The following is a 16,145-nucleotide window of genomic DNA, read 5'->3' on the forward strand; positions in this document are numbered from 1 at the left end:
AGAAATGCAGAGGGTGAAAGAATTGTTGATTTTGCTGCGTCCAAGGATATGGTACTGGTGAACACTTTTTTCACCAAGCGGCAAGAACATCTAGTCAAGTACAAAAGCGGCGGAAGGTTCAGCCATATAGATTACTTGATGTATAAGTCAAGATTTATGTGAGGTACAAGATTGTAAGGTAATACCAGGAGACCATGTGAGTGCGCAAGATCATTTGGAAGTGATGGACTTGGTTATGGAAATAGAACAAATAAGGGAGAAAAAAATGCATGGGGCCAAAAAAAGATTGAATTTTGTAGGCAGTTTAAAGAAAAAGTTTTAGAAGAAATAGCACATGAAATTGAAGATGTTGATGAATGGTGGAACAGAACAATGGAAATAATACTGAGTGTTGCTAGAGAAATATTGGGTGAGAGTAATGGCAAGATGTTCGAAAATAAGGAAACGTGGTGGTTCAATGAAGAAGTGAAGGATGTAACAAAGCAAAAGAGAGAAGCAAAGAAAAGGTGAGAGGGGACCCAAATGGAAGAGGACTAGATGGCCTATAAGGAAGCAAATAAATAACAAAGAAAACTGTAGTAATTGTTAAGAGTAGAGCATATGATCAGCTTTACCAAAAGCTAGATACCAAGGAAGGGCAAGGAAAGATCTTTAAACTAGCACAAATGAGAAATAAGAGTACCAAGGATATAACAAACATAAGACAGGTTAAGGATAATGATGGAAATGTACTGAGAAATGAGAGAAACATAATAAGGAGATGGGAAGAATATTTTGAGGCCTTGTTGAATGAAGAAAATTAAAGATTTCTTAGACCAGTCACAGAAATAACAAAAGCTGATGTTAGAGTGGCACTGGGAAAGATGAAAAATGATAAAGCGGTGGGACCGGATGGCATACCTGCAGAAGCCCGAAGGCTCTTGATGAGGAAGGAATTGACATATTGTGACAGTTAATAAAAAAGATTATGGAAAGTGAGACGATACCCGAAAAATGGAGAGAAAGTATATTAATCCCAATATTCAAAGAGTAAGGGGACATTCAGTGTTGTGAAAATTACCGAGAAATAAAACTCATGTCACATGCACTAAAGGTATTTGAAAGAATTATGGATGAAAGATTACGACAACAAGTGTTCATTGGCAGACAGCAACTAGGATCAAGGGGCTCAGTACTCTGGATGGTATTTTCGCTCTGAGACAAATTATGGAAAAATACAGAGAGAAGCAAAAGGTTTGCATATGGCCTTAATAGATCTTGAGAAGGCATATGACAGAGTACCACGTCAGGAAATATGGAGATGTCTCAGGGGGAGAGGAGTGACGCAGAAGTATGTCAGAATGATCACGGAGATGTATAGAAATGTAAAGACCAGCATCAGATCTACAGTTGGAAGAACAGAAAATTTCCAAGTTGGAGTCGGGCTACATCAGGGATCCGCTCTGAGCCCACTTCTGTTTAAAATCGTGTTGGATGTGTTGATGGAGGATGTCAGGGAAGAGCCACCATGTTGTCTGCTTTATGCAGATGACATAGTCTTGGTAGCTGAGAATAGGGAAGAACTGGAGGGGAAGCTTGAAAGATGGAAATATGCCTTGGAGAGTAGAGGTTTAAGGATAAGCAGGAAAAAGACAGAATATATGACAACTGAATTGGATGGCGACCAGCAAACAACAATCAAATTAGGCGGAGGAAACATCAAAAGGGTCCATAAATTCAAGTACCTTGGCTCAGTGATTGACAATGAGGGGAACATGACAGAGGAAATTAACAACCAGATTCAGTGTGGTTGGAACAACTGGAGGAAGGTGTCTGGAGTCCTATGTGATAGGGAAGTCCCTGTAAGATTAAAGGGCAGAGTGCACAAGGCAGTGGTCAGACCAGCAATGACATATGGATTGGAAGCAGCACCACTAAAGAAAACAGAGGGCAGAAAGTTGGACATAACCGAAATGAGGATGCGTAGATGGATGAGTGGAGTAACCAAAATGGACAGGGTTAGAAATGAACATATTAGGGGTACAGTTAAGGTCACTGAAGCATCAAAGAAAGTGCAAGAGGCAAGGTTAAGATGGTTTGGCCACCTGATGAGAAGAGAAGAGCAACACAGGGCAAGAGAAGTGATGGACGTGGAGGTGGATGGAACACGAAGGAGAGGAAGACCTAAGACCAGGCGAAGAGATTGCATTAGAGATGATATGAGGGAGAAGGGAGTACAGGAGGAAATGACACTGAGAGAGGTAGATGGTAGAGACTTATTAAAAATGGTGACCCCGAATAGGGATAAAGCTGGGAAGAAGAGAGAAGTTACCTTGTAGACATTTTCTTTGTATTTGTATGTTTAACATATTTTTTATGAAAATGTTTACTTTGCGAAAAAATTGATATTGTTTACCAACATGAGATTTATTGAATTGTACTTTTGTAACTTTTTTTTGCGGGGGTCGGGAGGCAGTCACTGCCCCGGATAATCTTTTAATTTCCTCTTAAGTTGTACTTCTGATTTGGGTAGGTCTGCTAATTCTTCAGGTGTGCTGGACTACAGGTACATATTTTCCTAGTAAACATACTGTCTTATCTATATCAGTCTGCTTAGTCCAATGTAGCACGAAGGGACACATGCTTGAAAATATCACAAAATCCATGTAAGAAGGTGAGTGAAACCAGGTCTTTGAACAAGTACTTTTGTAGTTTATTCTACATTTTCAAGTTCACACTGAATACAGGAGAAGTTGATAGAGCTTTATATACAAAAGCAGAAGGGGGTGGGGTTACAGTTTGTTAATCTGGGCAGTGTGTAGTTTAAGTACAAGAAACAAGGGAAGAGGATCAAGGGATAATGCAGGATAGAGATTTATATTCCTTGTTGACATGGCTTCAATAAAAATGGACTCCAACAGACTTCTTTTGCAGTGATCATTGACCCTGTAGATTATCGAGGAATTATCCCAGTTAATTGCACGGCTTGTCTTAAGCCCATGAGTCACAATGCCATTATTTGTTAAGCCTCTTGAAATGGCATATTTGTGCTAAGGGAATCAATATTAGTGCTTTTGATGTTTGAACAATATAAATCTATTAGAATTTTTACAAGGAATACTGTATACAATATTGTTTGAATTGGGTTGGTTATTCTTAATTAGTCAATTTATCAAAAAATTTTAAAATGGGTACAGCTGAAATGAAATTAGGATGAACTGATACACAGAGTTAACACTGATTGGACTGTAATGTGTCTTTTATGCTTTATTTTCTGAGTTCCAAAAAATATTGAGGGTAACATAATAAATCTCCTTTGTTAACACTGGTTGGATTGTAATATGTCTTTTTTTGCTCTATTTTTACAAACTTCTAAAAAATATGAAGGGTAACATTACGAATCTCCAATTTTACCAATAATTTTAAACTCATCTTCTGAAAATTCAGGTATACAAATTCTAAGAGCTCTAAGATGCATACCGGAAAATGTTGACACCTTAATTTGTTTAGCATGATTAAGACTTAAAATGAATATATGACAAATTATTCGTGGGTTTTCTAAATACATTAAAACAAATATTGGTGTTATTTCTAATAGCCAACACATTCAAAAATGGTATTCAATTATTTTCCTCATATTCAATTGAGAATTTTATGGATGGTACAAGATTATTAATTGCAATGCAAGAAATAAGGAATATTCACATTTTCTTTTACAATACAAAAACAATTGTCTGCCCTATAGAATAAATTTCTTGGAATAAGTCTAGACTCAAAGAACTCCATATAAATATTAGACAAGTGGTGAAATGGGGTTCCCCTTGGCTATACCAAATATGTGTTCATAAAAATAACCATTGAAAGTGAATTTACAATTTTTTATCTACAGGGATATCAAACTGATAGTGACATTGGAAGGTAATTCTAGATTATACGAGTCCAAATGTGATAAATATTGAAGTAAGTCATCAATAGGAACTTAGTAAATAAAGATGTCACATCAAAACTGGTTCATTTTTCAGTACTGGATAATTCAATATGGGAAAGTCTAGCACAGAAATCTACACAGTTTTATAAATGGGAATTTGAAATAGTACCCGGGATAATTGATAGTAATTTAACTAGATATTTAGGAAGTTTATAACTAACGGGAGCGGTTGAACTGATAGTGAGACGAATAAGAAACCCTCTTTTATGGGCCATGATTAATCCGTACATGTAGTCTTTCTCTTTTATTGAACTGAATTCCTTTAGTATAGTTTTTATTTTAGAATTGAAACTTTTTATGACATCAGCTAATGAGTCTTTCCGTAGTTTTTATATAAGTACTAGAATCAGCTAGTGAGCTTTCCATTTTTTCAACATAGCTAATTTTATCCATTATTATAAAATAATTGGATATGTCAGCTTTAGTAATATGCAAACTTTTATCTTTCTTCGTTTCATGAATTGCATCTATAAACCTTTTTGGGAAATTGATTATCTCATTAGGTACTTGAAGTAAACCGAAGAAACCCCCTTTCACTCAATTTTATTGAAGACGATACAGTTTTTTTTTTCTTTTCCAGTTTGGATATCTCTGAAATGATGTTTGTTCACGAAACGTCATCACTAATAGACTATGATAAGCCATAGCCTAAAGCACATTTCAGATTTTGTTTTGAAAGATTTATTACACAATCATCTTTATGTTTGTTATTCCAATCACTTATCTCAATCAGGCTTTTTAATTTATGATCCAGGTGATAATCTAGTTTGTTTAGCTTGAATCTAAGGCTATCATACTACCTGTTCAGTAGCACCGTATTCCAATGCAGGGGAATATTACTCGTGAAATTGAATCTATCCGTTCTCAGTTTATTGAAAATATTAAATGCGAGCCTTCTTGTCTTTTCTGTGTTTCTTGGGGGAGATTACACACGATTCATTGAAAGGAGATTCACTGCCCACTCGTAATCATCTCAGTAATAATGACTTTCGGACCACTTGCTCCTGTAGACACTTTTGAAGGAATTTCCGTCGAAGCCAAATACTGTTTGCTTTAACGATGTCCGGTGGAAGTTGAAGAAATATCTGCTAGGAAAGGGAACAGGAGTATAAAGCTTCTCGTGGCATCCATATCCAATATAGCATGAAGGTACACGTGCTTGAAAATATCACAAAATCCACTTAAGAATGTGAGTGAAATTGGGACTTTGAACAAGTGCTTTCGTGGTTTATTCTACATTTTCAAGTTCACACTTAACACAAGAAGTTGACAGGGCTTTATATACAAAAACATGGGCGGGGGACATTGTGGACCATAAGCTGAAGACAGATCATGCGATTTTCTGAGATTATTCCTCGATAATCTACAGGGATAACTATCACCGCAAAAGGAATCTGTTGTCCATTTGTATCGAAGCGACGTCAACAAGGAATATATATCTTCATCCTGGATTATCCCTTTATCCCCTTTCCTTGTCTCGTTTTCTTAAAGAACCCGCTGCCCAGATTAACTTACTGTAACCTCACTCCCCTTCTGCTTTGGTATATAAAGCTCTGTTAACATCTCTTGTATTCAGTGAACCTGAAAATGTAGAATAAACTACGAAAGTACTTGTTCAAAGTCCCGGTTTCATTCACCTTCTTACTAGAATTTTGTGATATATATATATATATATATATATATATATATATATATATATATATATATATATATACATACATACACACACACACACACACACACACACATATATATATATATATATATATATATATATATATATATATATATATATACATATATATCCAATGTACTTAAATCCATAAATCTACAGTAGAAAGATAAGTGAAACAGGGACTTGGAACAAGTACTTTCGTAGAATATTCTACATTTTCAAATTTACACTGTATGTAAAAGATGTTAATAGACCTCTATATACAACAACAAAACGAGGGGCTGGGGTTACAACTTGTTAATCTGGGTGGCATGTTTTTTTAAGCAAAAGAGATAAGGAAAGAGAATCTAGGTATAATCCAGGATGGAGATTAAATACCTTGTTGACGCCGCTTCGATAAAGATGGACTCCAACAGATTCCTTTTGCGATGATCTTTGACCCTGCAGATTATCGAGGAATTATCCCAGTTAATAGCATGGCCTGTCTTAAGCTAATGATTAACAATACCATTATTTGTTAATCCTCTTGATATGGCATTTTTGTAGCACTGAGAGCATATTACCTTTAGTTCTTTTGAGGTTTGCCCAATATAAATCTTATTACATTCTTTCAAGTACTGTATACAATATTGTTTGAATTTGGCGGGCTATTCTCAATCAGTTTATTTCTCCAAATATAATTATATTTAAATAATAGCTTTTAAAATGGGTACAGTAGGAATGAAATTAGGATGAAATGGAACACAGAGAATACTCTTAAATTCTTTGTTAATTCTGGTTGAATTGTAATACGTCTGTTATGCTTTATTTTTACAGTTCTAAAATATGGAGGGTAACATAATGAATCATCTATTTTATCAATAATTTTAAACTCATCTTCTGAAAATTCCGAACTACAAATTCTAAGAGTTCTGAGATACATACTGGAAAATGTTTACATCTTAATTTGTTTAGCATGGTTAGAATAAAAATGAATATTGACAAGTTATTCGTGGGTTTCCTATGTACTTTGTAACTAAAATTGGTGGTATTTCTAATAAAAAAAGACATATACTATATAATATATAGGTATATAGGTTTAATATATATATATATATATATATCTATATATATATATTATATATATTATATATATAAATATTAATATATAATATATAAAGGTTTTTTTGCCACGAAGGAAAAAATGAAAAAGCGAGATAGCCGAGTACTTTTGGTCCTATTCGGTCCCTTTACTGAGGCAAACTGATTTTACAAAGAACAAGTCAAAAGAAGGCTTAATATACAAACTGACACAACCAGATTAGCCATAAGGGCGATTTTAACTCTACAGAAAGGAGGAGTCGCCAGAGGCTAGCCACACCTTGAAGGATACCCGCAGTAAACAAGTGGTTCTTCCAGAAAAACAGTACATTTTGAAAAAAACACGGAGCATATACAATTTAATATCATGAATTTTTACACAAATTTTCCCAACAAAAATTATTATTAATGAAAAGACGAAAGAAAATATAAATATATATATATATATATATATATATATATATATCGAGCAAGAGAAAGAGGGAGAGAGAATATCAAACCAGAGAGAGAGAGAGAGAGAGAGAGAGAGAGAGAGAGAGAGAGAGAGAGAGAGAGAGAGAAAGACAGAGAGAGAGAGAGAGAAAGAAATAATAACTATATACATGTGGGACTAATTTATTAGATGTTCATTTATTTTGAGGTCCTTCATATCTTACAAATATATGGGTCCAAATGGTAGGTACATTCCCAGACTAAGATTTAGGTTGTTTTTATTAGTGATTTGTATAATTGCCGATTCCAGTAAATTTCTTGAAACATAATCATTAGATCTAGCAATTACCGAGGTATCATCCCAATTAATACAATGAGATTTTTCACTCAGATGGATAAACAGTGCATTTGAAGTCTGGGCTGTTCTAACTGAATACATATGCTGCTTAATTCGAACACAAAAATTTTTACTAGACTGACCAACGTAAAACGATGGGCAATCCTTACAAGGAATTTTGTAAATTATGTTGTTATTTGTTACGGGACTATTCTTAATTAGCATATCTTTAATGGTATTGTTATAAGAGAACACTACATTAACATTAAACGATTTAAATATTGATTTTATGGTTTCAAATCCACGAAAATAAGGTAAGCTAAGTACATTTTTAGGCATTTCTTTTTCATTAATAGCAACATTATATATATATATATATATATATATATATATATATATATATATATATATATATATATATATGCACACATTACTTGATAACGAAGCACTTGTAAGTTAAAACAATTAGCTGGACATTAATTACGCTGTATGTGTCCATTCTGAGGACTGGGGATGAAATAATCCGCTTCTGTCAAAACAGCCCTATGGATAATCCCCAGATAATACGCATAATCCGTAGGTGACAATAAACGAACAACATTAAGGAACCACAAAGCTCTTCACCGCCAGTCATTCTGAATCACGCACGGGAAATTATCTATTACCTTTTCAACTATTTCATATTAGAAATGGACTTATTACGTGTTTCTGAAGCAATTACTGAAGTAGCACTTTTTTTGTCTAAAGACATGAAATTAGAACATTGTTGTTAGCACTTATCATAGTTAATGGAGGAGGTTGATATATATATATATATTATACAGCTCACTACAGCTCGAGTTATTAAAATTATGAACGCAAGAAATGTGCCCTGTGGCAAAAACAAAATATCCTTCCTAGCAGTTGGCGTGTAAAGAAGATTATCGTTTAAAGTCCTCTCGACCTATTAAATGCAGATTACTAGGGTAGGGTTACACAACCAAAGATGCAGCACAGAAGCTTTCTGTTCTATCCACACCACCACAGCAAGATAGATCAGGAACAGAATATATTTCAGGAAGGAAGGCTGTCATAATTTTTTTTTTATTTATTTAACACGATCTAAGCCCCATATAGACGTTATTTTCCCCCAATTTCATTCATTAATCTCATCTAAAGTTGGAAAACTGTAAATGCGGCAATGCCACTTCTCAATTTCAGCTCAGGAGGGTAGCTTAAGTATCCTAACACCATTGTTCGAAATACCCAACCGTATTGCAATGGAAAGGAAGGCTCTCGAATACATAATTTAAGTGCTAATCCATGTAGTATTATTATTTGTTGGCAACACTGATCATCACTACCATTTTCGTTTTGGTAACACTCCACTCATTGTTTACAATGGTGGCACGTGTTGTGGTAGGTCCTAGCTATCAAACTATTTCTTTATGTTGTTTTGTTTATTGTTATGTTTTCTAATGTTAATGTTTTGTAGCATGATTGTCATAAGTTATGTGCTTGTGTTCATGTGTGCATGAATGTTGTTAGTTATTGTTGTCTGTTTTTCTGTTACAGATGTGGGAGTTTGGTAATGTGTTGAATAAATTTAGCTTGGAATCTGTCACCAAGTGTTTACTTTCATTACAATCCAGATAAGTAATTTTCAAGTCCCAAGAATACTTTAAACGGGTGAAAGAAAATTGAAATACCATGCATATGATGGGTCATGCTGTGTCGTGAATTGATCATGAATAGCACTAGTAAGGCCTCGATGGTACCAACCCTTACGCGAGGACAACAAGAATGATACTCTACAACATTTTCACAATTTTATTACAAAAATAGAATTTAATAACTACAACAATGAAATAAATGTTGACGGATGAGTACAGGTTACACAACACGGTCAACACCCCCAATTCAAAATGAACCTTAACGTGGTCACGTTGCCACTCAAAATGATGAAAAAAAATCACTCAATTTCAAGTAACACTCAATCAAAATACAATGGACGCATTCCCGAAGGGTCGTAAAACAATAACGGCAATGATTTCAATTGATTAGCCTAACGATGGATGATACAAAGAACGATTGCTTACTACATGGTCACTTGGCATCGCAGATTCTAGAGTTGAAAGAGAACAATTTTTAAACGGAAGCTTCAAATTCTTTTATATAATTTTCTCTTTCCGTACTCTTGCGAGAATGTACTCTAGCATACATCTATTGTATGTTGCACAAATTTTTCGTGACGTAATCCCGTCCGTCCACCTCCATTTTCCTGCCCTTTGCTGGTATGCAAAACGTTTTATTCATTGGTAGGCAAATGCCACGTATACAACAATCTGGCGTTACAAGCAGAATGGTTTCTTTTATGATACTTTGATTTTATCGATCCTAGCTTCATTCTCCCCATGGAAGAACGACTCAATTGTTAAAAGTAAAATAAATTGTATACGAAAGGAGAAAATGCTTCCGTTCATAGAATTAATACTCAGGTAGGATAATGAACTAAGATTAGATAAAAGGCACATGCTACACTCATCACTGATTAGTTATCTTTTGTTTTAGAACTCACCGAATTTATCTTTTCTGCAAATTTTATTTTATGTGAAAGTGACACCAGCTGGGTTTCGTTATCAGTCGGGAGATTTACTATCACATCGACGGTTGTCATATCGACCAAGCTTAAACTGAAAATTAGTCTGTTTTGTGTCTTTAAAAACCGAAAGAAATAAGGAGTATTGTCCGATACAGAATGCTGTGCTATGCATATTACAGGTGAGAATTGCGAAGCATTTGAAAGGGTTATCCACTAATATATATATATATATATATATATATATATATATATATATACATATATATATATATATACATATATATATATATATATATATATATATATATATATATATATATATATATATATATATATATATATATATATACAGGAAGGTTGGTTGGGGCATCTGGAACGCCGTAGATTTAATATAAAAAGGATGGAGAAAAGCCAGCGTAGCATCATACGTGTATTTTCCAAATTTTCGAGACTTTGGGTCTCATCATATATATATATATATATATATATATATATATATATATATATATATATATATATATATATATATATATATATATATATATATATATATATATACATATATAAACATATACTAAATAGATTCTCAACAAGATTTCAACATTACGAAAAGTTGCCTGTAAGCCAGTGTCAAGGAGGATTTTGTAGAAGTAGCGTTATTTTGGAATTTTTTCATTGTCTTTTCTGTCGAGTTTTACCAATTCGACAAAATGAACGAGTTCTTCTTTGAGACTGGGCTCTAGGTCACCTTTGTAAAAACTCACAAGACTAGCTGCGGCTGAATTGATCTCATCAGCATCCATATCTTTTATGCGACTGAGGAATCCAAAGCGCCCATATACACCATCATAAGTAGCTATTCTGTCACTCAGAGATTGGACAATTTAGTCAATATCTGGAAGGAAACTGTTTGCACGAAACTTTACCTTGGGACTCATCTGGGCATCCTCTGCTTTACCATAATCAAGTGGATTAAGACGCACGTTCCTCACACAATGGCGAACTTCAGTATACTCTTCTGTTCCAGACAGTCTGATTCCAGCTGCTTCATATTCCTCATATTTTTATCTCTTTGTTTCAATAAATGTTTTCAAAGACTTGAGTGCTTTCACTGCAGTACTGAGAACCATTTTAGGATCTTGTTGCATTGAATCTTTCTAGGATGCCATTCCAAAATGTAGCATAAAAGGCTATTTCTAATTTACCCATTTTTTCATATAAATTATATGCTTTATTCCGAGCCACAGCCTTGTTTTCCTCATCAGTCATTATGTAATAAAGAGCCTCTCCCATCTCTGTAACCATGCACTATAGCCTTTGTTGCATCTGCTCTGCAAGGCCAACGAGTTTCATTTAGTCGCTTGGGAACATACAACTGCTTAACAGCTCTTGTTAATTTTTCTTTGAGCGTAGCATAGCGTGCCGTGGATGCTGTGAAAAACTAATAAATTTGTTGAACAAAGTCAAAGTAGTGAATAGCTGTAGAGCATGTATTAGCTGCTGCCTTTCCCACTAAATTAAGGGAATGTCCAAAGCATGGCACAAACTCTGATAATGGATTCTTGTCTTTGATGAGGGCTTGCATTCCCTTACACTTCCCGCTTATATTAGCAGCATTATCATAGGACTGCCCTCTGCAATCTTTGAGATCAATATTGTGGCCCTCTAAAAACTGAAACATGGCTTTGTCCATATCAGAACCATTGTGACCTCGATTGTCCATGAATGTCAGGATCCTTTCTTTTGGCAATGTGTCTTCCATATCAATGTGACCCTCATCTGGGGTTGAGTCAAGAGAAATAGAATAATATTTTGACTTCCTGATTCTTGATATTATTTCTTGCAGTGCATGTTCGTCCATTATTCCAATTACTTCTTCACAAATTGTAGAGGAGAGATAATTTGTGTGACCTCGTCCTTTATTTGCATGCAGTTTGATGTGAGTTGCAAGAAATGGATCATACTCTGATAGGAGTTCCAGTTTACCAAAAAAATTCCCATTTGATGGAGAACCAATCAGTTCATCTGTGCCTCTGAATGCTAGTCCTCGCTCAGCGATAAATTTAATTGTACTTACAATACGTGTAAGAAGTTTACACCAGTATTCTTGCAATTGAGCTACTTGTTTTGATGATTCTTGACTATTCTGCCATGTTCTTTCCCTAGTTTGGCTACAGTAATGATGGATTCTAGATGGCTCTTTGATTTCTTGTGAAAAGCTATCCGGTCATTTCTATGCATCCAGTCACAAAATCCATCAGTGGCTCATTTGCCCTTTTCAGATCCTGAATTAACAAGCTTACAGGGAAAACAATAAACTTTGCCAGTTGTTGGAGAGAAAGAGAACCATGAACGGTTATTTCATTATTCAATGTTTTCCTCTGAAACAAACTTCGTGAACATTTACGTGAGTAATGAATTCCACTCTTCCCTTTCATCTGATCTTGGAGTTTTAAAGCTTTATCCAGTAACTGTTCATCACAATGTTGTAATTCACTTGATCCCTTCTTTGCCCAAAAAGCTATCATTTCTTCTGTAGATGAATCAGGCCAAAAACTAATATCATTCTCAAAACCTTGATTTTTCATACTGACCTTTTCCATGGCAACATCTTCCTCATGTTCCTGTACGTCCTTATGTTCATGTTCACCATGGAAAATTGTGTCGACTTCATACACTGGTGCAGAGCTACTTGAAAATATGTCGAAAGGCTCTGCCTTTTCTGAAGATGGTGTTTCATTTTCTATAATCAATTTACTTGTTGATGCTTCTTTTGACGGCTCTAGATCATTTTCAACAGGATTTTTTTTTTAAGGCAGCAAGGTCGAAGTAGGTGCTTATTAGGGGTAATTTGACATTGCTTCAAGATGTTTTTTTATCACGTGCTTGATACATTTTGCATTTCTTTGCTCCACTTTCGTATATACGAGGAGTTTTATGTCTGTCACTCATCTTTTTCCAGGAGGTCTTGACAGTCCGACAGACTGTCTTCCAGGCAGTGCTCGTCAATTTCCTATAATTTACAGCCTCCTACGGGGGTCGGGAGCAGACCACCTGGTTAGGAAAAAAAAAAAAACTAAGGTGATGTAAAGATCACAAAGGGTGGTTTGTGGGTGAAGCCCCCCCACTGATATAGAGGGGGGTGGAGGGCGAAGCACCCCATCTAGAAACTAACTAATTCGGTGACAAGTTAGGCGGTTAGGTCAGTGTTCATGGTTAAGCTAGTGCACATGAAAATTACTAAGGTGGGGCGGGGCGAAACTTGCCAATTCAGTGACAAGGTTAGGTTAGTTCATTTTTGGCTCACACGAATTTCCGACACCTATAAATGCATGTCAACAGGAAATCAATGGAAAAACAGGGAAAAAATGGAAATATTAATCGAAATAGAGTAGGCTATGCTAAAAAAATTCCAGTAGGTGTATTAGCCTACCATATTGTCACACCAACCCCCCAAAAGACAGCCAAAGTAAGTTAATCAAACAAGCGAAATAACTTTGAAACACCGGAATAAGTGTGGACACCAAACAGGACAAAGAATGTTATTGTTATTTGAAACAATTTCACAAAATAAAATTCAACTTCACACGCCTTAGTAATCACTGGATTCACGGCACCGAATGTCGGAGTCGTAACAGTCGGACTCGACTGACAACTACGCATAACGTAAGCTGACAGTATATTTCTTTACGAATTTTAAACTTTCATCAAAGAAACTACTTCTTACTCTTCTTCGCTTTCTTAATTAAAAAAGCAATTACTCCTTTCAATTTATGTAATTCTAAACTACTAAACAATTGCCAGTACAATAGTTCTATTAGCCTAACTAGTGGTCTAGTAGAATAATAGATAACATAAACAAAGTGATAATCTTTACAAGTACGTTTCATTTTTGTATAAGGGAAAGATATTTAGTTTTTTTTTATGTGAATCAACGTACTGGTCATTGTCGAGCGCTTGCTCTCTCTCTCTCTCTCGCTTGCTCGTGCTCGCGGCCGCTTGCAGGTCTAAACAGGATAGGATTTAAATCCCTGGCCATGTGTCTACTTCAAATCTATCCATTGCCCTGTTATTAACAAAGGAATAGATGAGTCAATAAGTAAGAAAAAAAAACCCAAAGTGTTAGCGTAAATTCTTAGTGTTAGGATAAGGAAAATAAAAGGTAAGGTTTTTTATTTTCTGTGCAGAGAGTAATAATAAGAGCAAATACTTTTGCTTTTCAAACAAGGGGACATTTTACCCTTAGCTTAACTTCCTCTACCGCGGCCTTGAACCTGTGATTCATTCCTTCTGCCTAGCCGACCCGTGTGTCGGCCTAATTCTCTGGGGGTTTAAATTGGCGGAATCGAGGGTCTTAGGTTCACAAGAGCTAGGGTGAAAAGGGGTTTGTGTGGAAGCGGTATATTTATGCAGGGTGAGAGATCTTTATCCTGGTTCTTCCTCTTCCCTTTAATGTATAAGAGCTAGCGTTTAAAATACAAATTCTGAGCATAGCTAGGTTGAAAGGGTAAGATAGACCAGGGATTTGCGTTGGTAGAAAAAGGAAAAATAATTTTTATCCACTTCTCGTCTTCATCCTTGAGACAATATAAAAAAAAAGGGAGACCCCATATACATTTTACATTATCAACTGCATGGGCCATGTATTCACGCTGAGATTCCGTGAAATTCGTGACCAGATCCTTTCCTTTTTATTTACAAAAGCCGTATTCGCGTGAGTTTCCGCATTTACGACATTAATTTGCCATGTTTTCACATTGAGTTTCCGTGAAATTCATAACCAGATTTTTCCTTTTTATTCACAAAGCCATATTCACATTGAGTTCCTCATTTACAAGGTTCATTTGATACTTCACGACTTTTTCACATTGAGTTTCCGTGAAGTTCATGACCAGATTCTTTCTTTTTATTTTACAAACCCGTACTTGCGTTGAGGTTCTGCGCTACGAAATTTATTACCAAATCCATTATCGGCATCGAGGTCTCCACCGAACTGTAAATTACAGAGCTTTTATGGCATGAGTAGTAACTGTATTTGCAGGGATTTTACGGTCATCTTGCCAAGTATCTGCGGTGAGTGTCCCGCATAACTCTGGCGACATTTGCAGTTTTGCAACCTGCCTTCCATCCTATTATTCTCAGGCTAGAACACTAGCGTTTTACTGCTGAGGAGATGGCCAGTAACGCAGCACTGGAGGAGGCTAAGGCCTTCACAGAAGCCGGAAGAGCCTTGGAGCTGGAGGGCGCAAAACTGATCAATTGGGTGAATGATAAGCTGAAAGAAGCAGCCCAAGAGAGAGCAGTCGAAAGGGAGAAGGAGAGGGAAGCACGAGAGAAAAGAGAAGCAGCTGAGAGAGAAGTACAAGAGAGAAGAGAAGCAGCTGAAAGAGCATTCCAAGCAGTTGAAAAGGAGAAAGAAAGAGAAGCCCAGGAGAGAAGAGAGGCTGCAGAAAGAGCCCATCAACTGGCTATGGCAGTCCAGAGTGCCACTCTGGCAACCCCGAGTGCCACGCCCCCTGCGCCCCCTCCTTCACACTCTCACCCCCAACAGCATGGGTGCCCTCATTAGGACTTGGGACGATAACGAACCCAACACCTGGCTCGATCATGTCGAGCAGGTGTTCGAGAACTTCAATCCAACCCCTCAGGAAGGGGCCCTCCTCCTTGGTAAGCATCTCGCTGGCAAATGGTGGACTGCATTCGAGGCCCTTCCCCTGAATGAGTGACAAAACTTGCCCTCATCCGAGAGGCAATCCTTGGGGCTTACAAATTGACCCCCGACCGGTGGAGGCAGAAATGGACTATACCCAAGGAGGCTAACCAAACATGGACATAGTGGGCAGCCAAGAAGACACCGGCACTCCATAGGTGAATGAAGGCCCCCAACGCAACATCTGTTGAGGAGGTCTTAGAACTCTTTCAGTTAGAGGACTTCCTGTCCTACGCTCCCCCTGATCTTGCCACCTACTTGGTGGACAAGGCCCCTAAGACTATTTTGGAGTGCTGTAAATGGGCAGACGCCTATGACACCCACCATCCATTGCAGAGTTCTTTAGAGAAGAAAATACGCCCT

At 36.4% G+C, this 16,145-nt stretch overlaps 1 protein-coding gene across 1 annotated transcript in view; it reads left to right on the forward strand.

The window, feature by feature from the left end:
- Positions 1-10,115: 10,115 nt before the first annotated feature.
- The window catches only part of LOC135223625 (uncharacterized), a gene marked incomplete in the record, with an annotated part of 381,927 nt that continues 375,897 nt past the window's right edge, over positions 10,116-16,145 (forward strand). Inside the window, 1 exon segment of the mRNA XM_064262235.1 lies at positions 10,116-10,251. Within this exon segment, the coding sequence (XP_064118305.1) occupies positions 10,229-10,251 (23 nt within the window).

The sequence above is a fragment of the Macrobrachium nipponense genome, chromosome 10 (assembly GCF_015104395.2).
Source record: "Macrobrachium nipponense isolate FS-2020 chromosome 10, ASM1510439v2, whole genome shotgun sequence".
Taxonomy (NCBI): Eukaryota; Metazoa; Arthropoda; class Malacostraca; order Decapoda; family Palaemonidae; genus Macrobrachium; species Macrobrachium nipponense.